We start from the raw sequence: 27999 nt of genomic DNA on the forward strand, positions 1-27999 counted from the left end.
GGAGTGGCGATCATGATAAACAAAAAACTAAAACACCTAGTCACTAAAACGGAGGCTGCTTCAAACAGAGTAATATACATTATATTAAAGATCAATAAAAGCTGCTCCATGCATGTAATCCAAGTATACGCCCCTACAAGCTCCTCTCCAGACCAAGAAGTCGAACAATTTTATGAAGACATTGAGACAGCTCAAAGGTCGGAAAACGCCAAGTTTCAAATCATTATGGGAGATTTTAACGCGAAAATCGGCCAGAAAAACGAAGACGATCCACCAAATATAGGATCATATAGTATAGGAAACCGAAACGACAGAGGAGAAATGCTACTAGAATACCTCCAACATCAAAATCTATACTGTTTGAACACCTTTTACAAAAAAACCCCCCAGACAAAGTGGACTTGGAGAAGCCCGGACGGACAAATAAAAAACGAAATAGACTATATAATTTCCAACAGACGAGACATATGCCAAGATGTGTCTGTCCTAAACTCTTTCGATACAGGCAGCGACCACCGATTGGTCTGAACAAGATTGCTAATCAACACTAAAGCTGAAAGGAAAAAGATGGTTTAAAAAGGAAACTATCCAACCACTGAAATATTGATGTCAAAGGAAGACGAATACCAAACTATTCTAGAAGCCAAACTGCACAACTTAAATTACCTGAAGAAAATGGAACTGGACAAGCTATCAACAACCATAACGAGCAGTAAACAGGTAGCAACAAAGAAAATTTGCTGTAAGTACAAAGTAAAAAAACCATCCAAACTAAGCCCAAACACATGTGTTATCTAATAGACCAAAGGAAAAGAACTGCCAGAGACTCAAATGAATACCGGGAGATATGTAAAACAATAAACAAAGAATGTCGAAAAGACCTAAGATCTCATAATAATCAGCTAATAGAAAGAGCTATTGAAAAAAACTCAAACATGAAAGTACTTAGGTCAAATATGTCTGAAGAAAGGAAAACACTTTTTAAAATAAAAAATAAAAATGGGGAAACGGTTACAGATAGACAAGGTGTAATAAATGTCATTCAAGACTTCTACAAGGACTTGTATACATCAACCCTGCCTAAACCAAACATCGCCTGGCAAGAAATTCTGAACGTTGGATCCGAAGATATACCAGAAGTAAACAGAAGCGAACTAAGAAAGGCCCTGAAACAAATAAAAAATAGGAAAGCACCTGGAGAAGACCGCGTTACCGCTGAGATGCTAAAAATGGGAGGAGCAGCGCTTGAGCATGACCTTGTCTCCTTTTAAACAAATGTATTAGCGAAGAGAAAATACCGGAATCTTGGCAAAATGCCGAGGTTATTTTAATTTTCAAAAAAAGGGGCAACACCAATATTGCAAACTATCGACCGATCAGTCTTCTTTCACACTTGTAGAAGCTTCTTACAAAAGTTTTGACCAACCGGCTGACAAATAAACTTGACTTCTATCAACCAGTCGAGCAAGCAGGATTCAGGAAGGAATTTAGTACAAATGACCATCTACAAACCATCCGTACTCTAATAGAGAAATGCTCCGAGTATAACATAACTCTGCACATGGCGTCGATTACGAGAAGGCGTTCGATTCTGTCGAGACCAGGGCTCTCCTGAACACAATGGACGAGGCAAGAATTGACACAAGATACTCCAAACTTATAAAACACATCTACGACAACGCAACACTACAAGTGACCATCAACGAAGAAGCATCAACAAATAAGATCAAGATAGAAAAGGGGGTCCGCCAAGGAGATACCATATCCCCTAAGCTCTTCACGATGGCACTGGAAAGCTCATTTAAAAAGCTGCCATGGGGAAATAAAGGTATCAGCGTAGATGGAGCTCGACTAAGTCACCTTCGATTTGCTGATGATATTGTTGTCATTAGTGATGCCATCAACGAGCTAAAAGATATGTTGGAAGAACTGCAAGAAACATCAAAACAAATCGGACTCAAGATGAATCTAAACAAAACCAAAATAATGACCAACGAACAAACAGTAATAACTATAGAAGGCCACGCTCTCGAAAACGGCGAGGAATACATATACCTGGACCACGCTGTCAGACTGGGAAAACAAAACAAAACAGCCGAAATATCCTGGAGAACAAGACTTAGCTGGGCAGCATTCGGAAGACTAGGATACATTTTAAAATCCCAAAGCATCCCAATTAATCTTAAGCGGAAAGTCTACGAGGCTTGCATATTACCCGTTACAACGTATGGACTCGAGACGATGATACTGACAAAGAGGAGCGCAGAAAGACTCAGAACAACCCAGAGAGCCATGGAGCGCCATGCTGGGAACTAGCTTAAGAGACCACATTAGAAACAATGAGATTCGAAGAAGGACAAAGGTAACGGATGTTATGAGAAGAGTAGCCGAACTAAAATGGAGATGGGCGGGTCACGTTGCAAGGCAAGACCCATCTAGATAGACTAACAAAATCATGCAATGGCGCCCAAGAGCCATTGCACGCCAAGGTGGCGGGACGACATCCAACGAATAGCAGGGAGAAACTGTTATGCATATTACTCCTGGTACCTTGGAAATGCGTGATTAATTTTTTTTGAAATATCAGTACTATGTACAAAGAGTTAAAGATTAAATTTGTAAGTACCACCCCATACTATTATGCAATAAGAGAGGAGAGACTCCACTAAAGATTTATGCATAAGCAAACATAATTTACTGCCCAGTATTTCTCGAAGAACGTAAAATTTTTGTATTAGTTTTCGACTTTACCACAATGATAATAAATATGATCGATCATTCCATTTTAAGTATTGGTCAGTTATAATTCCAAGATATTTTGTTTTATTTGTTTCTGTGATTACTTCGTATCTTGTAGTGTTGACAATGATACTAGTAAAAAGTGGTCTGCTCTTATTACATAAGGAAAAAGCTATATAATTTGTTTTTTCCATATTAATCGTGAGTTTCTGGGTACATAACCAATCTCTTACCTACCCAAAGCCCACATGCAAAGTATTTTTTACTTCTTCCCATGTATTGCCTCTAAATATTAGGGTCATATCATCTGCAAGGCTAACTATTTGGCCAGATATGTTTAGTTTAAGCAAAGAGTTTATGTATATTACAAACAGAATTGGTCCCAATATTGTACCTTGTGGCACAACTATATTTATTATATCTGGATCGCTATGGGTACCATTTAGTTTGACGTATTGTTCTCTCTCTTCAAAGTAAGTTTGGAGTACCTTTTTTGCTAGACCTCTTATAACTAAAACTTAAAGTCGAAATCCAAATTAATAATTCCAAAGCCTTCGCTTTAAATTTAAAGGTGTGTTTTATTTTTGAAAAACTCTTTTTACTGTTAATTAATGTTACAGTTTTATTATATTTACGTAAAACGATATAGTTTTGTCTTATAGAGATAAAATGTAAATACTTTTTTTTAGTTTTTTAAGCTATAGGAAAAATATTTCTAATCAAGGGGCACAAATTGCTTGCACACTAGGCCGGTTAAGTTAAACGTAAAATTGAATGTAATTCGTAAGAATGAATTTTACGAACAATTTTTTTTTCAATTTAATTTTCCCCAATTCGGAACCGTTATTATTCTGGCGTTAAACGATTTATGATAAATAATAAAAAATTAACGAAATCTTAATAAACAAAAACGTAGTTTGTCATTAACAACTGTCAAACCGTCGAACGTTCTCATGCTGCTGAAAAAACGCCCTTCTCTCTGAATACTTATATTCCAATATTTTCAAAACAAACTTAATTAAAAAAAAAGATAATATTAATAAATCATAACATTTACACTAATATCATCGCGTACACGAAACACGGAACTTGGCCGTTTTCAGAACACCTTCACGCCATACTTCCTCACATATTGGAATTTCCGTTAACAGCCATTGTTTCTGCTTTTCCATTTTGCATATACGGCAGCTTGGGCTTAAAATACTGGATTTACGGTCTTTTATTATTCCACAAACGGTATTGAGGTTCCGCTTTCCGACTGAATTTAATTATACCCTTTATATGCTTCACACAGGCATAACTTTCCTGGTTTTAGTGCGTCTAATTTAACAGTCTTATTATAACACGGAACAATGGATTCGTTAACCGCGTTAGACCCACTTTACAATATCTTATTTATCTTATATACCTTGTTAAGTGTTTTATAAAAATATAATAATACTAATAATAATAATCATAACTTTCGTTATGCAATATTTAACAAAGTATGTACATAACAGGTATAATATAGTATTTGCAGAAGGTAAAACTACCCAAAAAATCACTCTTTCAAAAAGTCTGTTTTATAAGGTATCTAATAAGTCTTCTTATATAGGTCTTGTCTATAAGCTTATTATAGCTGTAAAGAGGTCAAACAGATAGCGAGGGCACTACTCATGCTTGTCTACCCTACTTATCAATACTTCGTTGATCAAATTTCAAAATATTAAAAGCTCTGTAAAAAAATGTTACATGCTCAAATTTGCGTACATTATATACAAAAGGAACTCCTACATTTTGGGCCAACTGTACGTTGTATTGTAAGTCGCAGATTAAGTATTTATAATAATTTAAAATATACTGTTTACATGTTTGTTTTGACATCATCCTTAAAACCTAAACTCTTATAAAATATTAAGATTACGACTCTGACACACAAAGAGAAGCAAAGCAAACTTTAATCATAGTCACATCGGAACCAAGAATTATAAACTTACTCTTCTTGGTATTAAGAATAAGACCATACAAGTAGACAAATCATCGCTAATCCTCGGCATCGATCCACTAGACTTCTCCGGTCAAAATCCATATACAATTTAGGTATCCACGTATACCATCAAAACCACTTTAACAACCTCTGATTTGTGAAATAACTAGTTGTAGAAATACTGGCATGCTTACTTAGTAAGATCGTAGTACGATAACAAAGCTACAAGGTGTTTAGGATTAATTAGACCAAAGACTTTACTATATAAACTTGTAAAAATAGACCTTACTGTCCATGGATTACTGATAATATAAAAATAATGAAGCAACACAGAAATCGGGCTTTAATGCGCTTTCGAAAAACAAGAAATTTGGAACATTGGAACTATTATAAGCAGATAAGAAATTTTACCACCACCGCCGTACGTAATGAAAAAAAGGCTTATTTAAATAACAAATTTCAAAACTGCACTACTCGAGACAAATGGAAGGAGCTTTATAAACTGAATATAATAAATTACAAATCTAGACAAATTCCCGAACATCTAAAAAAAGTCGATGAACTTAACGACTGGTTCAGTCATTTAACTTCTAATATTACTCCTCCGACAAAAGAAACCTTCAATTTCTATAAATCTAATCAGAAGTTTCCACCATTATTTTCTTTTACACCAGTGGATGAAAATTTAGTATCAAATTTAATTATTAAACTTAAATCTAAGGCGTTTGGGCCTGATAATTTAAACACAACATTAATAATTCTTTTTTGTCCATTTATAATACCATTTATTACCCATATTATAAATAGTTGTTTGTTAAACTCGTACTTTCCAAAATCTTGGAAATCTGCTTTTATTTTGCCACTTCCTAAAAAAAATAATCCCTTAAATTATGGCGAACTTAGATCAATTTCAATTTTACCAGCCCTTTCAAAAATCTTGGAAAAAGTGATGGAAAAACAAATTACCGCCTATGTTACTGATAAGAATATTATATTACAAAAACAGTCGGGATTTCGAAAGGGATTTAGCTGTGTTACCGCTCTTACTGACGTCACTGATGAGGTTGTCGCCAGTTTGGACAGGGGTGATGCAATGATTTTAATACAGCTTGATTACTCTAAAGCATTTGATATGCTAAATCACGAACTTTTGATTAATATTTTACATTATTTCGGTTTTAATACTACAGCTACTAAATTAATTTTATCTTTTTTAAGTGATAGGATACAACGAGTTTTAATTGGAGAAGATAAGTCTAGGGTGGCTAGAGTAAGGTCTGGCGTCCCACAGGGCAGCATTCTGGGTCCTTTGTTGTATAGCATTTTTACGTCGGCTTTTATGGATAAATTGCAATTCTGTAAATACCATCTCTACGCCGACGACACACAATTATATTTGTCATTTAATGCTAGTAATATTGAAAGAGCTAATTTATGTTTGAATGCTGACCTTGCTCTAGTAAATAGAGTCTCGACAGATCATTCTCTTAAATTGAATCCAACCAAGAGCGTGGCAATGTTATTTTGTGGTGATAATAGCAGAAGGGCGGTTTTGGATCATGTCCAGCTAATTCTTAATGGAGAACTTATCCCTTTTCATGTCTCAACTAAAGCTCTAGGCCTAATCATAGACGTCAAGCTAAAGTTCACAGATCACATTACAAGTTGTCTTAAGAAAGGATTTTCAATGCTAAAAAAACTTTACAAGCATAGATCTTATTTGTCAAAAGAAACAAAAAAAATTTTATGCGACTCATTAATTCTATCCCATTTTAATTATGCAGATACAGTATATGGACCATTTTTAGACTGCGCTAACTCTGCAAGAATTCAAAAATTACAGAACTCGTGCATAAGGTTTATTTGTGGAATTAGACGTAGGGAAAGGGTATCACATAAATTAGTCGATCTTAAATGGCTTAATATGTTAAATCGCCGAGAGTTGCACTCCATATGTTTTTTTCATAAAATAATAAAATTTAAAGCACCACCATATCTCTATAATAAGCTCAGATACCGTACTGACGTTCACAATATAAATATTCGCAGACATGACCTTTTGTCTATACCTTTACATAAGAAAGAAATCTTTAAAAAGTCATTTTCTTACAATATTGTGTCCAAAATTAATAAATACAAAATTTGGGATTTTTCTAAATCTACATCGGCTTTTAAAAAATCAATAAAAATGGTTCTTTCATCTAAACAAAATAATATTTAATGCATTGAAATAATTTATGTTATTTCTTTTTAATACTGACATCAGTATATCAGTCAGTAAATCAGTCGCCCTGGTTTTGCTCTCTTTTGTGTCGGGATTCCGTGTTTGGATCTGGCGCGCGTTTGGAAATATAAATTTTTATATGTATATTTTTCTCTACTATAAGAGTCTACAACAGAAATATAGTTAATATACCTGTACCCCTCGTTCCTCCTTTCCTGCCTCCTATTAGTAAATAATAAGTAAGCTAGGATAATTTAGATTTCTTTTCTTTTCGGTTAGTTATGGATGTAGGGTATGCATGCTACTCGTACAGTTTATAATGCGGTTCGCGATATTTTTTTTTTTTTAAATTATAAGTGTAATATTCAAGGTCTTAACAGCTCCTTCTTCTGAGGGTAGCTGAAACATGACCTTTATTTCCTCTTTACAGTTACATGTTGAATTAATATACACTGATGGATTTCTTTTTCTTTGTATTTATATTGTAAACTTATTTATATCTATGTGAGCATATGTAATATCTTATGAGGAAATATAAACAGTCTATTATTATTATTATTATATACAGTGCTTTTCTTTGAAGTCCCCCTCCCCCATTTATTTTTTGAACGGGTCAAAAAAAGTTTTTGAAACTTGGCATAAGTAAATTGGTCTATAGATACTATTTTTCACTGTAAACTAGGTAGTTGTAAATTGCAAGATGGCGGCTGGGCGACATCTTGAGAAAAAATTTTAAATAGAAAGGGGGGTCGTGTGGTACCTCATTTTAAAGGTCTCAATGACCTGTCTAAAAGTAACAGCCAAAAAAATACACTGTTGCGATTTTATTAACGTTTTTAATAATAATATACAAATAATTTATAATTTTTGAATTTTGGATTTAAAGATTAACTTTTTGGTTTCTAAAGACTTAGTCTCTAGAAACTTAGTCTCGTGGTCTATATGTGGGTGAATGATAAGTGGAAAGTTCAGTTGTAACGTTGAAGCATTTTGTTGCCATACTATGGCCCCCTACTGAATCTAGACTGCACAGCGGCTAAGATATTTCCTTCACCGAAAAATTCCACAATCATATCGCATATCGTGTCAACCATTTTTGTCATATGTCAATGATGTTTCCAATCAGGAAAGATGCCTTTCTAGTAACTTCAAGTTACGATGTATGCTATATAGCAACATATTATAATCTCTAATATTCATATCAGCACAATGTGACTTAAATCTAGAAGAAGCCTGATTTATGTCATATTCGGCAACGTTCTTAAACGTAAATGGAGAGTCATGAAACACATTTGAGCTGCAAAACGTTTGCAAGTCTCATTATGTATTTGCACAGGTAGGTAACTTACAGTAGAGAAGTGATTGCTGACATGTTATATATCTTTAAAGTGGTTAGGAATTTTATACAAAGTTTTTGAACTAATATTATAGTTGTTGATCAAAGCGAGGACTTTTTACACTTCCTATTCCCTTTATTTAATTCTGACTCTATGTAAGCTTTTTATACTCTTAACCCCAAGAGAAAGACAATTTTGTAAATCTAGATACTATTGATTATTAGACGTTTTTAGATCCCTTGTACTTCGATTGTGGTACTGTATGTACATATAATGAATCATTACGTCCAGACAACCTAGTTGATTAAGCAATAATCTATTTTAGGTCAAACATTTGCAAAATGCCCTCAATAAATCAGGTCTTGGTACCAGTATAACTAAATTATTATTCAGGTCACATATCGATATAACATGATCATATAATGGAAGAATAGACGGAATATTTTCTAGACAATTTAAACATTCATAGCCAATCAAGGGTGGTCACTAAAACTTTTTTTGTTTTTAATATTCACTTCAATCAACAAATGTTAAAGGTTCTCATCATTTAGCACCAATGACGTATACATTATACACTACCACAGAACACCTTATTCCAGCCAGTACATAATTATGTACCAATACCATCAACACGAGTGTTCATTCTTAATATCAGGAAGTGAAGGAATAGGCGTCGACATGAACAGGATTCCTTACATTTTTTGACACTATGTTTTTTGGAGCACCTTCAACATACCGTTTTCTTAATCACATTTTTCAGCTAGATGACGAAAGCCGCAACGTTTTAAGAGTCTTCTAATCTAAAGATTAGAAGGTTCCATAAGACGATACAAGCATGTCCCACATCAACCGTGCATTAATAAGCGTAATAATCAATCTCAATATATAAGTCTTTTGGTTTTATCAGCAATGAATTTTGTGATTTAGCAACGGTAGAAATGTTTTAGGACCATCTGGTTGAGAAATAGTGTCGACTACGTTTGTATCAGAGCAAATTAGCTTACTGACCTCTTTACGCAGAGCAGATATTTCAGAGTTTAAGCAATCGAAAACCGCAGTTTGTTCTTTAAGAATTCCCATTAAAATGGTAGATTTGATCTCAGTAAGAATCATATTCAACCGAAAGCCCAAGATTTTCCTTTAGTGCTATCTGACACTCATCACAATATACATATATTTGATTTTTCGGCGAAGCTCCATGCACCTGACCTCAGATTCACCGAGTTTAGAATACGGAGAGCAAAACTTATTTGAGCAAAGAAAACAAACGTAAAAACTTACGGTATCATTAAATATGTACAGGGTGTCAATTTGAAAATTTTCAATGCAAATATCTCTAAAACTAAAAAAGTTAGAAAATCGCAATTTGATGCAAATGTTATACAGGTAGGGAATACTCCAAACACCATATTATTTTGATTATAGCGTCACCTCTATAGAGTCACCTCTTGGGCCCGATGCACCCCAATACCAAAATTCAAAATCCAACCCTTTTTGTGACACCTTAAATTAAAAGTCTTTTGGAGTAGTATTTACCTGTACAAGAATCATTTCTAAATTTTATACAGGGTCAAAGAAAGGTATAAGTTAAATAAAATAAACTCTGTTTTGATAAAGTATTATTTTATTTAATTAGGTGCTTAAAATGTATTTCACTTTGGGCTAAATAAAAATATAATAATCTATTTTCAAAGTAATTTTTCACGTTTTGAAATACTTCTCTTGGAATAGACACACATTCTTTAATAATCCGTTGCTAAAAATCATAGAGTGACGCTGGTTGCATCTAACAGTTTTTAAGTGACCCCAGAAAAAAAAGTCAATGGGTGTTAGATCTGGTGATCTTGACGGCCGTTCTGTTGGATCTTTTCTCCCAATCCACTGATCTGGAAACGCATCATGTAAAAATTACCTCACAAGAACAATATAGTGGAACCGAACAATACACTCTATCTTGTTGAAAATGCAATAATGCAACAGCCCTTAAAGTGCAACGATTTTGAGAACCATAAAAATATATTATTTCAATTATTTTAGCCATACTGTAAATGATTGTATGAAGTATTTGGATAAGTCGGTGAAAAGTCACAATACGATATACAATGTAAATTTTTTTAGTATATTTTTTTTAAACTAGGTCCAAACATCTACTTTCTGGTACGACCTAAAACCTGCATTCCAACTTAGTAAGCAAAATTTTAAGTTGGAATAAAAAACCTATTGTTACTTTTGACTTTATTGAGTGTGAAATACAATCAAAAATACAATGACACACTTGACTTAGTATGCATCTACTCCAAGGGATGGCTTTCAGAATGTTAGAAATAAGTTTAAAAAATATTACTATTTTTATTTAGCACAAAATGGAAGGCATTTTAAGCATCTAATTAAAAAAATGGCACTTTATAAAACAAAGTTTATTTTATTCAATTTATTTACTTTTCTTTGACCTGTTCAAAATTTAGGAAAAATTCTTACATATGTAGGCGAATACTATTTCAAAAGATCTTTAATTTAAGGTATCACAAAATGGATGGTGGCATTCAAAATTTTAGAGTTTGGGTGCCTTAGGCCCAAAAGATGACTCACCCTATAACCAAAATGGTGGTTGTAGTTCTCCCTATCTGTGAAACATTTATACCAAATTGCGCTTTTCTAACTTTTTCTGTTTCAGAAATATTTGCATTGATGTTTTCAAACTGACACCATGAATAATTTTTAAACGCTACACGTGTTTCGCTCCTGTCAGAGCATCACCAGGCCTAAGGATAATAGGAGCGAAATATTTAGCGCTTAAAAATTAAACACACACACGTAGCGCTTAAAATTTATTTGTATTTAATGAGACCGTGACTTGGAGTTTTTACTTTTGTTTTGTTTGGTCTCTTAGAGAAAAAATGGATAATATGTTTCTATTATTTAAGCAAAAATAAAACAGTTTAAGCATCTTCTGCTTTACAAATCCTCCACCTCGTATCCAAAACGATTAATATTAATAAGAAAATTTAAAAAGAAACAACTGGAAACAAAAAAATATATATATGGATCCTTACGGATAAAATCTGAATATCCAGGAAATACCTTGTTTAAATATCAAATGTAATGCAATATCTTGTCACGTCTCGTTAAAGTAACATGAATCTTATGTGAAGGAAACCATAATATTTAGAGAATTTTGAATATACGTGTGATGTTTTAGATTTCAGGCTTAGATAGAATATACTGCAATATACAGTAGCGGCCAAATGTAGAGAAACTTTTAATTTTTTAAAAAATTAATTAATAGGTTAAATAAAAAGTTTTAATTTCATCACTAAATCATTGGGTACCTTAAGTTACTTATAATGATATAAAAATAAACACATTCTTTAACACATGACGAAAATACCAAAATATTTTTCATTTTTTTGCGGCCATAAGTAGAGAAACTTTTTTTCCGATCATTCCTAAACAAACAGTTTTTGAATAAAGAGAATAATATTTTAGTCGTGTGTTAGTATTAGTCGAGTAAGATGCCACGAGGTATTCATTTGTCAGTTCAGTTAAAAGAACTAATTATAAAAAAATATCAAGATGGATTGAAACAAAATCAAATTGCAATTGATTTAAAGCTTAATAAAAGTGTTATATCTAAACAAATCAAGATGTACAAAGAACGTGGAGGTTCTTTAATTAAACCTAAGACCGGAAGGCCGCGAAAGACTACTCCTTCAGATGATAAAGTAATAAGAAGATGTTCCCAAAAAAATCCTTTCTTTACTGCCGTGGATATTAAGAAAGGAAACCCTTCCATTTCACTATCCATCCGTTCCATAAGAAGACGCTTAGGCGAAGGAAACCTCCAAGCCAGACGACCGGCAAAGAAACCATTCATTTCCAAGAAAAATCGGCATGCTCGTTTAAAATTTGCTAGAGAACATTCCACTTGGACTTATAACCAATGGAAAAACATACTTTGGTCCGATGAAAGTAAATTTAATTTATTTGGGTCGGATGGAATAAAGTATGTAAGGCGTCCCCCACATCAAAGATTCAATCCTAAATACACTAGGCCAACCATAAAACATGGTGGAGGTAATGTCATGGTATGGGGTTCTTTTTCTGGGCATGGACTAGGTCCGCTAATAAAAGTTGAGGGTATTATGGACAGATATCAATATTTACAGATCCTCAAGAATCATATGATACCTTACGCCGAAGAAAACCTTCCACTAATTTGGAAATTTCAACAGGATAATGATCCTAAACATACAGCTAAAATTGTTAAAGATTTTTTTGCGGAGGAACAGCTCAACGTTTTAGCCTGGCCTCCACAAAGCCCCGACTTAAATCCCATTGAAAACCTATGGGAACAATTGGAGTTAGATGTTAGGCGTAAATATCCCGAAAAATTTAAAAACAAAGAAGAACTGTTTTGCGCATTATCGCAGGCCTGGCAGGAAATACCAGAAGAAAAAATTGTAAAATTGTTGGAGTCAATGCCCAGAAGATGTGCAGAAGTTATTAAAAACAAAGGTTTTGCTACCAAATATTAGGTTTATTTTAAGTATTTGTAATATTTTGCTTAAGTTTCTCTACTTTTGACCGCTTAAAAAATAAAAAAAAAATTTTTTGTGGGTTTATAAATAATTTTCTTATTTTTTATGTTGTATTTGTGTTCCACCTAAAACAATAAAATATATTTTTAAAAAGTAATCTATCAATATTTTTTTAAAAATAATCAAAAGTTTCTCTACTTTTGGCCGCTACTGTAAATGTGCACAATATAGGTGGCACAGCAACCATGTAACGGGCTTTTATTTTCTTGGGTTTTGAATTTTTATTTCCGATTTATGTACAAACTATGATTCTGCTTAATCTACATTAAAAAAAAAAAATTTAACTTCCGGCTTAACCGGAAATAATCACAACTTTATTATTTTTTTGCAACTTTTTATATTTTTTACACCATTCGCTGCAAATAAACTCCTTTACTTCTTAAAAATTCATCTAAAAATCAGATGAAGGGCAATATTTCTTATTTTATTTTCAAAGCCGAGATTATCAACTTGGAAATCGCCAAACGCAAATTGTGGATAAAGCTCTTAATTGTTTTTTTTTAAGAACTCTCAAATAGCATTATCCGCAATTCGCCTTCCTAAATTCGCAAGCGTATGAACTGAGCTTAAGGATTCTCGTATTGTGGGTTGCCTAACACGTTGACAGCCGGGCGTATAACAGAACTTGGGTCAGGTGCGCCGGGAGTGTTTTATTAATTTTGTTTTCTAATAACTAGATTTTAGATCCAAATATAGTAGCAAGAGACACTTTTTTTGTATTTGACCTTGTTTAGAAGCATGTATAAAATGTATACACGCGGCGCAGTATTATTTTTTATCAATCTGCGCCGTGTGTGTAAATGCTATATACAACCGCTAAAATTATTTCTGAGTCCTATTAGTTTTACAGTTAGAGATGCCTGAGATGCTTTTTTATAAGGAGCCGAAGTGAATTCTACGCATCTCAAGCATCTAAATATATGTCAAGAAATCGTTTCGAGATCCTTCTAAAGATGTGGCACTTTTCAAATAACGAGCACTGCCCTCCTGGCGACAGGCTGTTCAAAATTCAATCCCTAGTTGATATTCTAAATCGAAACATGAAACAATATGATTCCTTTAGAGGTCTTATGCATTGACGAAAGTATGGTGCCTTTTCGTGGAAGAATTTCATTTCGGCAAAACATAAAAGGAAAAAGACATAAGTTTGGTTTTAAATTATTCAAACTGTGTTTGAAAGGTGGCTATACCTACCACGTCAAGATTTATTGCGGAATAGATAAAACCGATGGTATTCCAGAGGCCAATAAAGTCGTTTTAAAGTTAATGGAGGGTCTACTGAATGAAGGAAGGACTTTGTTTACCGACAATTGGTATACAAGTGTCGGCCTAGCTCAACAGCTTTTGGAGAAGAAAACGCATTTAGTTGGGACACTAAGAAGTAAAAGGAAAGAGCCCAAAAACCGTGACTGCGAAAACCCTAAAAAAAGGTGAAATATACGGAGAAGAAAAGGGTGGACTTTTAGTTGCGAAGTAGAAATATAAGAGGGATATTTTGTTTCTAACTACTAAACATGGGGATGAAATGAGAGAAGTAAGTGCTAGAGATGGAGGACTGCGAATGAAACCATCAGCAATATGCGAATATAACTCAGCAAAGTCATTTATCGATGTATCCGATCAAATGTCATCATATTCAAGTGCACTACGCAGAAGCGTTAAGTGGTTCCGCAAAATTGCGGTCGAACTTTTGACAGGTACAGCAATAGTGAATGCCTGGCTTTTATTCAGAAGCACTAATCAAACAGCGTCATCGATCCAAATAACAAATTAATTATTAGTTATCACCTTCTATTTTTTTTTAATAAAACGTTTTCCAATTTACTTTATGTTACATTTCCTAACCTAACATGCAGTATTTTCTTACTAAAAAACAAAGAAAATCCTATCCAACTTAGACCCGCATTATAGGTGCACCCTGGCATCAAATTTATGATACTGAAGATATTGATGAAAAGGTGTCTATACTTACTAATCATATGCTTAATATACTAGATATTCACGCACCTCTTACTGTTAAAACTTGTAAAAATAGACCTTACTGTCCATGGATTACTGATAATATAAAAATAATGAAGCAACACAGAAATCGGGCTTTAATGCGCTTTCGAAAAACAAGAAATTTGGAACATTGGAACTATTATAAGCAGATAAGAAATTTTACCACCACCGCCGTACGTAATGAAAAAAAGGCTTATTTAAATAACAAATTTCAAAACTGCACTACTCGAGACAAATGGAAGGAGCTTTATAAACTGAATATAATAAATTACAAATCTAGACAAATTCCCGAACACCTAAAAAAAGTCGATGAACTTAACGACTGGTTCAGTTATTTAACTTCTAATATTACTCCTCCGACAAAAGAAACCTTCAATTTCTATAAATCTAATCAGAAGTTTCCACCATTATTTTCTTTTACACCAGTGGATGAAAATTTAGTATCAAATTTAATTATTAAACTTAAATCTAAGGCGTTTGGGCCTGATAATTTAAACACAACATTAATAATTCTTTTTTGTCCATTTATAATACCATTTATTACCCATATTATAAATAGTTGTTTGTTAAACTCGTACTTTCCAAAATCTTGGAAATCTGCTTTTATTTTGCCACTTCCTAAAAAAAATAGTCCCTTAAATTATGGCGAACTTAGATCAATTTCAATTTTACCAGCCCTTTCAAAAATCCTGGAAAAAGTAATGGAAAAACAAATTACCGCCTATGTTACTGATAAGAATATTATATTACAAAAACAGTCGGGATTTCGAAAGGGATTTAGCTGTGTTACCGCTCTTACTGACGTCACTGATGAGGTTGTCGCCAGTTTGGACAGGGGTGATGCAATGATTTTAATACAGCTTGATTACTCTAAAGCATTTGATATGCTAAATCACAAACTTTTGATTAATATTTTACATTATTTCGGTTTTAATACTATAGCTACTAAATTAATTTTATCTTTTTTAAGTGATAGAATACAACGAGTTTTGATTGGAGAAGATAAGTCTAGGGTGGCAATAGTAAGGTCTGGCGTCCCACAGGGTAGCATTCTGGGTCCTTTGTTGTATAGCATTTTTACGTCGGCTTTTATGGATAAATTGCAATTCTGTAAATACCATCTCTACGCCGACGACACACAATTATATTTGTCATTTAATGCTAGTAATATTGAAAGAGCTAATTTTTGTTTGAATGCTGACCTTGCTCTAGTAAATAGAGTCTCGACAGATCATTCTCTTAAATTGAATCCAGCCAAGAGCGTGGCAATGTTATTTTGTGGTGATAATAGCAGAAGGGCGGTTTTGGATCATGTCCAGCTAATTCTTAATGGAGAACTTATCCCTTTTCATGTCTCAACTAAAACTTTAGGCCTAATCATAGACGTCAAGCTAAAGTTCACAGATCACATTACAAGTTGTCTTAAGAAAGGATTTTCAATGCTAAAAAAACTTTACAAGCATAGATCTTATTTGTCAAAAGAAACAAAAAAAATTTTATGCGACTCATTAATTCTATCCCATTTTAATTATGCAGATACAGTATATGGACCATTTTTAGACTGCGCTAACTCTGCAAGAATTCAAAAATTACAGAACTCGTGCATAAGGTTTATTTGTCGAATTAGACGTAGGGAAAGGGTATCACATAAATTAGTCGATCTTAAATGGCTTAATATGTTAAATCGCCGAGAGTTGCACTCCATATGTTTTATTTATAAAATAATAAAATTTAAAGCACCACCATATCTCTATAATAAGCTCAGATACCGTACTGACGTACACAATATAAATATTCGCAGACATGACCTTTTGTCTATACCTTTACATAAGAAAGAAAGCTTTAAATAGTATATTGTATACCTAGTAGGAAAAGCTTAACATTCCCGGGCGATTGTAAAAATTGCCAGTCGAGGCGCAAGCCGAGACTGGCAATACGGAGTCCGGGAATGTGGCTTTTCCTACGAGGTCTACATACTATTTTTCCGAAAATCGGGAATCATTAAAATTACGGTAAATTATTACTAATCATGTTAAAAATTTTAAATCAACATTATTATTTTTCCCTTAAATAAAAGAAGCCATGAAACATTGTTTTGTAACTACGGAAACGAAGTACATAATTTTAAATTGTCAAACTTGACGAGTGAAAAGTTTATTTGTGGCGTCTTTCCAAAGTGTTGATTTTTTAACGTTTTAAAAAGCCAAAGTAACGTGTAAAATGATGAGTGATGATGACTGTTCCATTTCTGAAACCCTCCCAGAACTCACAGAGGCAGTGAATGCTGCATCATTGGAATTGTTACCAGTAAAATCTAGAAATAAGTATAACTATGTATATAACCGCTTCATGGACTACCGTACGAATAAAAATGTAACTTCTTTCTCGGAAAATGTTGTAATGGCATACTTCTTGGAGCTTGGTTCCAAGATGAATTCTTCAACTTTATGGGCCAATTGTTCAATGCTGAAGGCAACCCTTGCAATTAGACATGATGTGGATATATCTGAATATTCAAAACTTCGGGCATTCCTGAAACAAGCACATGCCTATAAGCCAAAAAAATCCAAGATTTTAACTAAAGAAGAAATAAACAAATTTATTCAGGAAGCTCCAGATAAGGAATATTTAATGATTAAGGTAACTTACAAAACTTCAAATTATATTTGGATTCTTTACATGCTTATTTATTGTTGTAGGTAGCTGTAATATTTGGAATTTCCGGAGCTTGCAGAATGGACGAGCTGGTTAAAATGACTGTACAAGATATACAAGACCTACTATCTAAACTTTTAGTTACCATACCGGATTCAAAAACCAATACATCAAGATCATTTATAGTAATAGTTATTGTCATACAAATAAAATTATTAGTTTGGAAAATATTCAAAAAAACAATGCTATTAGTTCCCAAGTTCTTCCAGTTTTCAATACTTGTACTAATTGTCAAATAACAGTAAATATAACAAATAATAAGTAATAATTTTAAAATATAATGTTAACCTTGTTTGTGCTGAAAGTTTTAAAAATAAAATTGTTTAGGAAAAAGCCTGTTCGCATTTATGTTCTAAGGTTTACTGTATGGAAATAGCATTTCCTTACAGTACAGAAATGAATATTTCCTTACTGTTATTTTCGGTTGCCAGGCAACAATCAAGTTGGAGGAAATATTGACTTTTTCTTTCAAATATGTTGTCAAAAATGTTATTATTTCTTATCGATTTTCGGAAAAAGTCATTTTCTTACAATATTGTATCCAAAATTAATAAATACAAAATTTGCGATTTTTCTAAATCTACATCGGCTTTTAAAAAATCAATAAAAATGGTTCTTTCATCTAAACAAAATAATATTTAATGCATTGAAATAATTTATGTTATTTCTTTTTAATACTGACATCTCTGGTAAATCAGTCGCCCTGGTTTTGCTCTCTTTTGTGTCGGGATTCCGTGTTTGGATCTGGCTGTATATTTTTCTCTACTATAAGAGTCTACAACAGAAATATAGTTAATATACCTGTACCCCTCGTTCCTCCTTTCCTGCCTCCTATTAGTATATATTAAGTAAGCTAGGATAATTTAGATTTCTTTTCTTTTTGGTTAGTTATGGATGTAGGGTGTGCATGCTACTCGTACAGTTTATAATGCGGTTCGCGATATTTTTTTTTTAAATTATAAGTGTAATATTCAAGGTCTTAACAGCTCCTTCTTCTGAGGGTAGCTGAAACATGACCTTTATTTCCTCTTTACAGTTACATGCTGAATTAATATACACTGATGGATTTCTTTTTCTTTGTATTTATATTGTAAACTTATTTATATCTATGAGTGAGCATATGTAATATCTTATGAGGAAATATAAACTGTCTATTATTATTATTATTATTATTATTATTATTATTATTATTATTATTATTATAGGGCATTTTTTTGCAATACAAAATGTAAAACAGTTATATTTTCAAAAAATAGAAAAATATTTTCACGCCAATCACATTATATGTTAGTCCTACGCTGGAAAAATAGAGAACCCATAAGAAATACACGTAATGTGTGCATAAATCGTATACACACGGCCTGCAGTCATCAATAGAACTATGTATGTATATATTTTATATACATGGCGCCAGTGACACATGGCAGTCAACGTGCTAATAAACTATATGGAGTTCTGTTGGCTTAGAGTTTGGAGCCTTCCCAACATGACGGCAAAATTTGAACTTAGTAGGCCATAAAATAAAACAATTAAAAAACCACTAGACTTATAGCAAACAGCATTTTTAATGTCAAAATATTTATTTGTCGTTGAAATTTTAACACTTAAAAAGTTTTAAATTAAAAACATTTAAACTATGTACAAAGCAAATAGGTGGATATGTTAATAACCTAGGTCAAATGTCAAAAAAATATTTTAATTAAAGTAATAATTCTCAGTTATTTTCTTATTATTTTTTTATAACGAATTAAGATTTTCAATATGATATCAATTAAATCATTTTACAAACCTTAAAATGATTTAATTGATATAATACACGATATTGGTGGCAAGAAAATCCCAGAAGTGGTTTTAAAAAACTATTTGGGTTTAACGTGTAATTGGGTTTAAATAGAATAAAAATAATCTGCCCTATTATATCTGAGGATGTATTGAATAAAATTGAGAAAGATATTTAAACTCTCTTCAAAATAAAATTGAGAATTTTCTCGATAAATTTTTTTTACATTTTGATTCCATAATATTCCAGAAAGATGGAGCACCATAAAACCAGCATTGTCTCGAATTACTTAAGGAAACGATTTGGAGAAAATTGGTTAGGCACCAATGGTTCAACAAGGTGGTCAGAAAAATCACCGGATCTTACCCCACTAGATTTTTTTTTACTTGAGGGCATCTTAAAGAAAAAGTATTCTATTTGCAGGAAAATAATTATCCACAATTTTTAAATACCAACACAACTAAAACAATGTAAATACCAACACAACAAATTTAATATTTTGCTGCTAACGCGCGGTGTCCATAGTCATCTAGATGATCTACATTAAAATCACTTATCACTGGTTTCAATCACTCAACAGCTGGTTTATTGAAGTGTTATCCAAGATGGAAGCCAGCTTGATCAGAGTCTCCATTAAATAGAATCACTCCGATTTGAAAATGATTTTGATAATTGACCTCAAGGTCAAGACGGTTAAGGTTATTTAAACATTGCTGCTTGATCCATACGCTAAAATATTTTTAAAATATTTAAATCAAAGAGAAACTTTCAGAAAAACCTAGAAAGCAGTTTTTTATTTTTGAGGGTATGATCAGGTATAAGGTTTTAAATATCATGAAATTTACTGATCTTTTCGGATCCGCTACAAAAAATAGCGGTTCCCATTAAAAAAAGTACTCTGATTTTGATTAACCCTTGGAAAATGACTTCAAGATTACCTCCACAGATCTATATCTGTTTGAAACCTATGTCTCCCCTCTGTTCTGAATAACTTTAATCTTAAACATTTGTACGAATCTCGCTTGGGTGCATATATTAAAATGGTCCACCTTGTAGAAGAGCATCTTTTTAATATTTTAGTATTTTATTTTACCTTGAATTGAGAAATGAATTTTACAGCTGGTGGTAAAATTAAACACACTTACAAAAGGTATATAAAATGCTCAATATCTCTTAGAATTAACACTTTTGTAATTAAGACTTGACCTGCAGATAAAAAATATCATAAGCCGGATTTCTTTTATTATACAATACAACTTATGATGTAATTTATGCAATTATTAGCAATTTTCTTTTTTAATAATAAGCAAAAAGAGAAGGAAAATTAAATTATATTGTTGCGTATCGTGTTCCCGGATTTCCTTTAAAGCCGTTTAATGTGGTGTATTAAACTGGCTTAACAGACACATCAGATGCAGGAGGAATCAAGAAACTTAATCCTATATCCTCAGTTTAAGGGAAAAAGTTTCAATTTTTATCCAATTTACTGTTTCAAGAATTTTATGGTTGGTTTAAAGGCTCATAATTTTGTTGGCATAACCTCTTTAATATTTATAAATTTTAATAAGCTAATCGAGATGATAAATATAATAATAATATTTGGTGTAATTCAATCACACTTAATAGAAGACATCCTTTTAAACTTTAAACCTTTCGTGTCGACCGTAACAATTCTTCCATTAGTTAAATAAATATACGGGCTATATTTTTAATAGAAGCATGATGGTTCATGTTAGTTTTTTATTTTTAATGTTACATATAATGTATTATTCATTAAAAGTTAAATGTATAACTCAAAATTAAATTTAGTTATCTTAATAGTTTGTTATTAACGAACACAGACATATAAATAAAAAATTTTACTTGAATTTATTTATAGTGATATATTCTGAAGTACTTATATGGGATTTATGTTTTCTTGTGTACTTTTTTGATATTTATTTTTTATATTTTGATGCATAATTTTTATGTCTTTTTTTCTCGAGTTAGATAAAATAGAAAATATCTGCAATAATATAAAAAATATAAACAACTATTTCCAATGCATAAAACGAAGACATAAAATTTGAAACAAATTGAAATTTTTTTAAAAGTCATATAATTTATATTCTTAACGTTACATTCAAAAATGATAGCTAATATTATGTTGGCTATTTTCTATCTGTTCAACTCAATTATCAGGATGACTCAATGAATAACCAACACATACATCACTCGGCCCTAGGATTTGGGATTTTTCCAATAAAACACTCACGATCGCTTTAATTAAACTCTATACTATACAATACAATATTTTACAGGCTTTTCGACACTTTTGGTACACACTCGGCTTTATCTTCTAATAGTTACTCTTAAAATGAAGACTACTATTTACAGTATCCGAGAACGTCGATGATTTAGTTAACGACTTAGAAACTCTACTGGGAGAGACTGCACTTCCTTTTAATTTACCTGGTAAATCTGAGGAAAAACGTACAGAAAAAGGCATTAGTAAGTTTACGTGCTGGCAAAATATTTACTAAGTATTTTTTTTTCTTTTTTTGAATGCTTCAAAAATTAATGATAGTTCTGAGACCGAACCATTAACTGAGCAGAGTCCAAAACTAAGAAAGAAATAGTAGAGACTACAAAAAGCACTTTATCACAAGACACTGAAGTGACTGAGTATACTCTAAAAAGAATCTGAAATTGAATTGGGTAATGAAAATGACTAGACAACGGAAGCTTTACAGGAAAGTGAAATAGAGGATTTTTCAGATACAGGAGATGGAACTAAAGGCGATCAAGTCAATGTTCAAATAATTCAAAACCCTATACAAACTGGGCAAGCAAAGCTTTCCTTACGTCTCTATATCACTTCCTCCGTACTGTCTACACTGTCAAGTTTTTTAAGGCTAACTTACAATATGTTCAGTCTGTTAACTACAACACTATGCTGTCCTAAGTACTCGTTTAACCTCAAACGTATTCTTCAACATGTTTTGGCCTTTTCATGCTTCTCTTGGGTCTTAGGTCTGTGCTTGTAGGTGTTTCTGGTTCATCTTTTACCCTTTTTGACTTTCATACATCTTCCGGTTTGGGATCACTATAGAAACCATTTTCTTCTTTTTGGCATTAAGAACAAGACCATGGTTATTAAATCATTCAAATTTACTAAATAAGTCATCGTTCCACTGCACTTTTCCGGTCAAAATCTATATACAATTTGGGTATCGTCAGCTTAGAGGTGGATAGAGCCATACTTTACTAATGCTGGAAGTTTATTTCTATATATTAATAATAATATGAGTCCTAACTGACTATCTCAATGCACACCCAGAAATTACAATGACTGGCACAGACCTGACACCGTTCACCTCAACAACCTGTGTTCTTTGCAATAGATGTAGAACCACAAGCATGCTTCTGCAGTAAAGAGTGCACATGACAGCATTGCTACACTTAATCGAAATCTAACAGACAACAACAATGACGAAGGCCTCCAACAGTTGAGGTTTGTGAATTTATAAATTGATGAAGTTAGAAATCCAGAGAATAACTATAAAGACTGGCATACTATAAACATATTTTGGAAGCTTTGGCCCATAGATTAAAGTATAAGGCAGATTTCCAAGCAAATAAAAATAGCCTTGCATAATAACCGTGAAGCTAGAAAACCTAAAATACTATTCTGTCAAAAGTCTAAAATAAATGAGGCGCATAAATATTTCTAGTTTGGGTATTAATTATGGGATAACAAAAATTACACAATTAAATATAAAATATAAGAATTTACTCAGTGAACACAGGATATAACTGAAAAAATATCACGAGATGCATAATCAGTTGGATTTAATTTTCCATCAATATAATGCCAGTATTAAGGATATATTTTGTCCTAAATATAGGCTAAACGGTTGGCAACAAACGTTTTCCATTTATAATTGGAGGGAGGATTCCAGTCCGAGGGTTTTTTTTTATAAATAGAAGGTTTCCAAAAACAGCCTGAATTTTTGTTTACTCGTGTTAAAAATAAGGTTGCTCCTTTAAAACGGATAACCAGTCCCAGATTGGAATTGTGTGCTGCCTTTGTATAGGCAGATTGTCTAGAATTTATCATACCTATCTCGAAATCTCTTCAAGTTTAGAAAATATTCAGGATCAAATTCAAATATTGCATTATCGTGGATAGGTGCTTGGTCGCATAAACGAAAAACAAAGTAATTTAAATACTCTTCGTTTGAAGTTTTTGCATTTTCGTCAAAAACTATACGAAAATTCACACTGGTCGTATTACTCTTTACTACATGATGCTATGGTAACAGATAACCCTAACTTGTAGATGAAAACGGATTAACAGAAGACATTACTATGCTCAATATAATCTCTATAAATTCACAAGAAGGAATTTTCAAATAAGGAGTTTCTTCGTTCTAAGTTAAATCTTCAAAGTGCGTTCATTTAAGAATTACCTAAAGAAGGGCGAAAATTCTAAAATGGAAGCTTTACCACATATGTTTCAGCAGAATCCCTTACATGTGAGTTACAGAATATTTTCTTGTGAAACTATAACATTTACCTGAGGAATGCTTGTCACTTCTCAAAATCTTTTTGCTTCTCAAAATCCGTCTTTAAATCATATAGTTTTATTTAAAGAAGGAAAACTTAAACAAACTCAAGGATTTGCTATCATCAACATTTTAAAAAAATCAAACAAAACGGGTATTTAATGCACTAGATAATTTCAGAAAAAACCTTAACTCTCAGCAAAATGTTAATTTTCCCTACTTCTTCTATATAAGGTTGGAAAACTTGAGATACTACAGACGTAAATTAACCCAGACATACTTTAGCCCAAAAGTTGATAGCGTACGTGTGAAAGTTACTATTTTATTTCCTATTTTTCCATATTGCTTGAGCAGCTTTGGTATAGGAAAGTTTTCTAATATAATAAAAAAGAATCTGTTATTTTTTATGGACAATACTGCATACTACTAACTAATCAAAAAATCAATTAATTTTCTCGTATTTCCTCAACAAAAAGGGTTCACTTGGTAGAAGTTTCTAAAGTTAATAGTTTTAGAGCTATTTGTTTTTAAAATTTAGATAATATCTAAGTAATATTGCTATGGTTTCAAATATTTATCATCATTTAGAATAAAAATAATATATGTATTAATATTAACATCATTATACGTTCGTTGAATATTCTGATATGCATTTAATGTACGGATTGGCAAGATGTAATGCTTTAAAAGCAGGATGATTGGACGCTAATGGATTTCCTCATAGACACCTGCCTAATTGAAGACTTCCCAACTTATCAGCGGTTACGAGAAACTGGTAAGAAATAATTATGGCCTTATTTTGAATTAAGTTATGAGTAATAAAAACGATTTGAATTTTAAGCACTTTTAGGTCACATAGTGGAGATCCCAGAGCTGTACGTACAGCTGAAGTTAAATAAAATGTTTTAGATGCTGTCGTTAAAAATCCTACAGTTAGGGTAAGGAATGTAGCTTGAGAATTTTAAGTTTTCAACTGTACAGTAAATACAATTTTTTTAAACAGCAACTGATTCATCCATACCACTTGCAAAAAGTACACGGCAAGTTTAATAACGACAATGGATTTACTTCAGTAATGTTATTTTTGAATATATTTTATTGCATGATTTCGAAGCAATGGGTCGATTACCTCGCACAATCTTCACATTTATGCACACGAAAATCCTCATGCAATAAGACAAACTCACCACCAAGTATAATTTCAAATTAATTTATGGAGAGGAGTAATTGAACCTCATTTAATAAATCCGTTATCACCTAGATTAATGGGCCAAAGGTACAGGGTTTTCCATTTTATGCTTGGGAAAGTAAAGTTAAATAAAAGACACAAAAAATTCAGATAGAGATGAAATTTTTATTTTGTTTAAAAGATTGAATCATTCTATTATATGTGAAACACAGTATCATTTAAATGTCCACCGCGGGACCTCTGATAAACTTCAATCCTTTTAAGAAAATTTTCAATCACTTTTCGGCACATTTCAGGTGATATCTCAGCTAAAACTTCACGAATGTTAGCTTTAAGTTGTTGAAGAGTTTGAGGGTTATTGGCGTAGACACGATCTTTCGCATAGCCCCACAAAAAAAATCCAAAGGTGTGAGAGCACAGGATCTTGGGGGCCAATAGATAACACCTAATCTTGAAATTAAACGTCCTGGAAACTTCTCTTGCGAAAGAGCTTGGTTGGCCTGTGTTGTGTGACTTGTGGCCCCCGCCCTGTTGGAACCACACGCCTTCCAGATCTTCTTCGATTTCTCTCCAAAAATAATTGGTCAACATGCTTCCATACCGCTCAGAGTTTACTGTTAGGGCTCTCCCACGATTGTTTTCAAAAAAATACGGACCAATGACACCACCAGACCATAATACACACCATACAGTCACTTTTTCGGGATGCAAAGGCCTTTTTACGATCACCTGAGGATTTTCAGAACCCCATATGCGGCAATTCTGTTTATTTACGTAGCCACATAACGTAAAATGAGCCTCATCACTGAAAAAAATTCTGCTCGAAAACTGAGCATCAGCAGCTTGTTGTTCAAGCACCCAATTTGCGAATGTTCTGCGTTGTCCATGGTCTGTAGGAAGTTTTTGAGTGAGTTGGACTTAGTACGGATGGAGCTGTAAATCCAAATGCAAAACTCGCCACAGTGAGCCGTAAGACAAACCCAAATTTTAAGCACGCCGAGGAATTGACAAATTTGGGTCTTCCTTCACACTTTGAGCCACAGCAGTGATATTTTCAGCTGAGCGAACGTTACAGTGATGCACGTGCCTTACAATATCAGTAACCGATCCAGTGTCTTCAAATTTTCTTACTGTGTTCGAAATTGTTTGCTCTGTAGGACAATTATGTCGACCGTAATCAGCTCGTAAAGCTCTAAACGTTGACACAGAAGAATCATCATTTTAATAGAACAACTTAATAATTTTAGTACGTTGTTCGACTGTTAAACGATCCATATTTATAAATTGCAAACCCTCAACTAAAAAAAAACGCTTCACATGACGTTTATTTCTGACAGGTGTCAAACGGCAGGGTTGTACTTAGCCAACCTCGAGTTGGATAACCCGCTATTTACAATTTCTTGAAGAACAATTGTCCCTTCTGAAGATCCTCCATTAAAAACACGCATAAATATGTGGTTTATGCATGACGGAGCTGCACCTAATTTTACTTAATTAGTTAGATAGCATCTAACTTAGATTACAGAATTAGAATTCTCCTACGGATTTCTTCTTCTGGAGTGATGTATAGTATAACGCCAGTGAAAACTGACGGTGATCTTTGACAAAGAATTTTCCATTATATCCACAAAATGAAAAATAACATTAAAATACTTTGCAGAATGCAACAGGAATGGTTTCTTAAGCTCGAGAGTGTAGCAAGAAACATAGTGCTCACTTTCAGCCATTTTTGTGTTTAGTTTTTTTTTTATTAGTTTTGTTGCCATCAACTATAAACTATAAACACTTCTAAGAAGTTTACCTTTTTTGTTGTGGAAATACGAGAAAATAAGATTATTCGGTCAGTTGTTATATACAAGGTAGCATAAAAAAGTGGCGCAAGGGGATAAGTAAGTGGCGCCCTCTAATTTTAATTTCGCCCTTTAATTTCTCATATTACGCTTCTAAAGAAATTCACATTATTCACTAGGGATAAAAACTGTAATTAGAATATACCAAAACGTATATACCTAGAAAATATAATGTTTTAAATAATAAAAATAAAAATAGTAAAGAAAACCCATTCGAAGAAAAAAATTTCAAATACCATTTATTCCGGTTACTTTTTTCTAATTGACAAACAATCCGGACATCTAAAATCCAGAATTAAAAAAAAACAACAAGCTTTTAACATGATGCCCCAGGTATTAGTGACTGTTTTTTTGACTTGTAGCAACGAAGCATCGAAATTACGTTTCTATTTGATGCTTCGAGCAGTACTCTCTTTTGTAATAAAAACGCTTTTGCAAGCAGTTTATAGCTATGTGTTCTGTCTATTAGGATTTAATAGAGGACATTTTATTAAAAAACCCATTAGAAACGAAAATAATTAATCTGGAATTATAACGGTTTTTGCTGCTTTTAACGTACGTCTATCTACGAAAGCATTTTTCTAAAAAGTTCGAGTCTCTTCTGTAAATTCAGTTCATTAAGGGGGTAATTTAAGAACCTAAATCTTCGACGTAATTTAAAATCAATTGACCAGAAAAAAAGCAATTAGGTGGCTTAAAATTTCAATCGATACCATCGTTAGGAAATAAAACACGAAAATCTTTGCGAATTACTTACGTCACGATTTATTTTAAGATCTTTCTGCAATTTTATTAGTAAAGAATCGATCTTATTTAGTTTTCTTGGATTCATATCCAAATATAAAGTTCTTGTCTAGTGTATTAATAAATTAAAGCCACTTTTATTTAAAGTTTTCCAAGATGATGTTCGCCCGCTATATTGAATTTTACATCAATAGAAAGGTTTTTTAATTAACACCAAATATATATAAATCTTTTTTTTTAATTGGGCGGGTCTTGTAACTTCTAATGACTGGAATATATAAAAAGTAGATACAAGTAATTAAGTAGATC

At 32.6% G+C, this 27999-nt stretch overlaps 2 protein-coding genes across 2 annotated transcripts in view; one reads left to right on the forward strand and one right to left on the reverse strand.

Annotated features, from left to right (window-relative positions):
- Nucleotides 1-27999, reverse strand: part of LOC126740527 (acetylcholinesterase-like) — a 255707-nt gene that overhangs the window by 213030 nt on the left and 14678 nt on the right. The gene's annotated exons all lie outside the window — the stretch shown is intronic.
- On the forward strand, nt 16798-17914 carry LOC126740553 (uncharacterized). Its single transcript, XM_050446641.1, has 2 exons — nt 16798-17505; nt 17565-17914. Exons 1-2 carry the CDS (start codon nt 17086-17088, stop codon nt 17817-17819), a joined length of 675 nt encoding a protein of 224 aa, XP_050302598.1. The 5' UTR covers nt 16798-17085; the 3' UTR covers nt 17820-17914.

The sequence above is a fragment of the Anthonomus grandis genome, chromosome 1, assembly GCF_022605725.1.
Source record: "Anthonomus grandis grandis chromosome 1, icAntGran1.3, whole genome shotgun sequence".
Taxonomy (NCBI): Eukaryota; Metazoa; Arthropoda; class Insecta; order Coleoptera; family Curculionidae; genus Anthonomus; species Anthonomus grandis.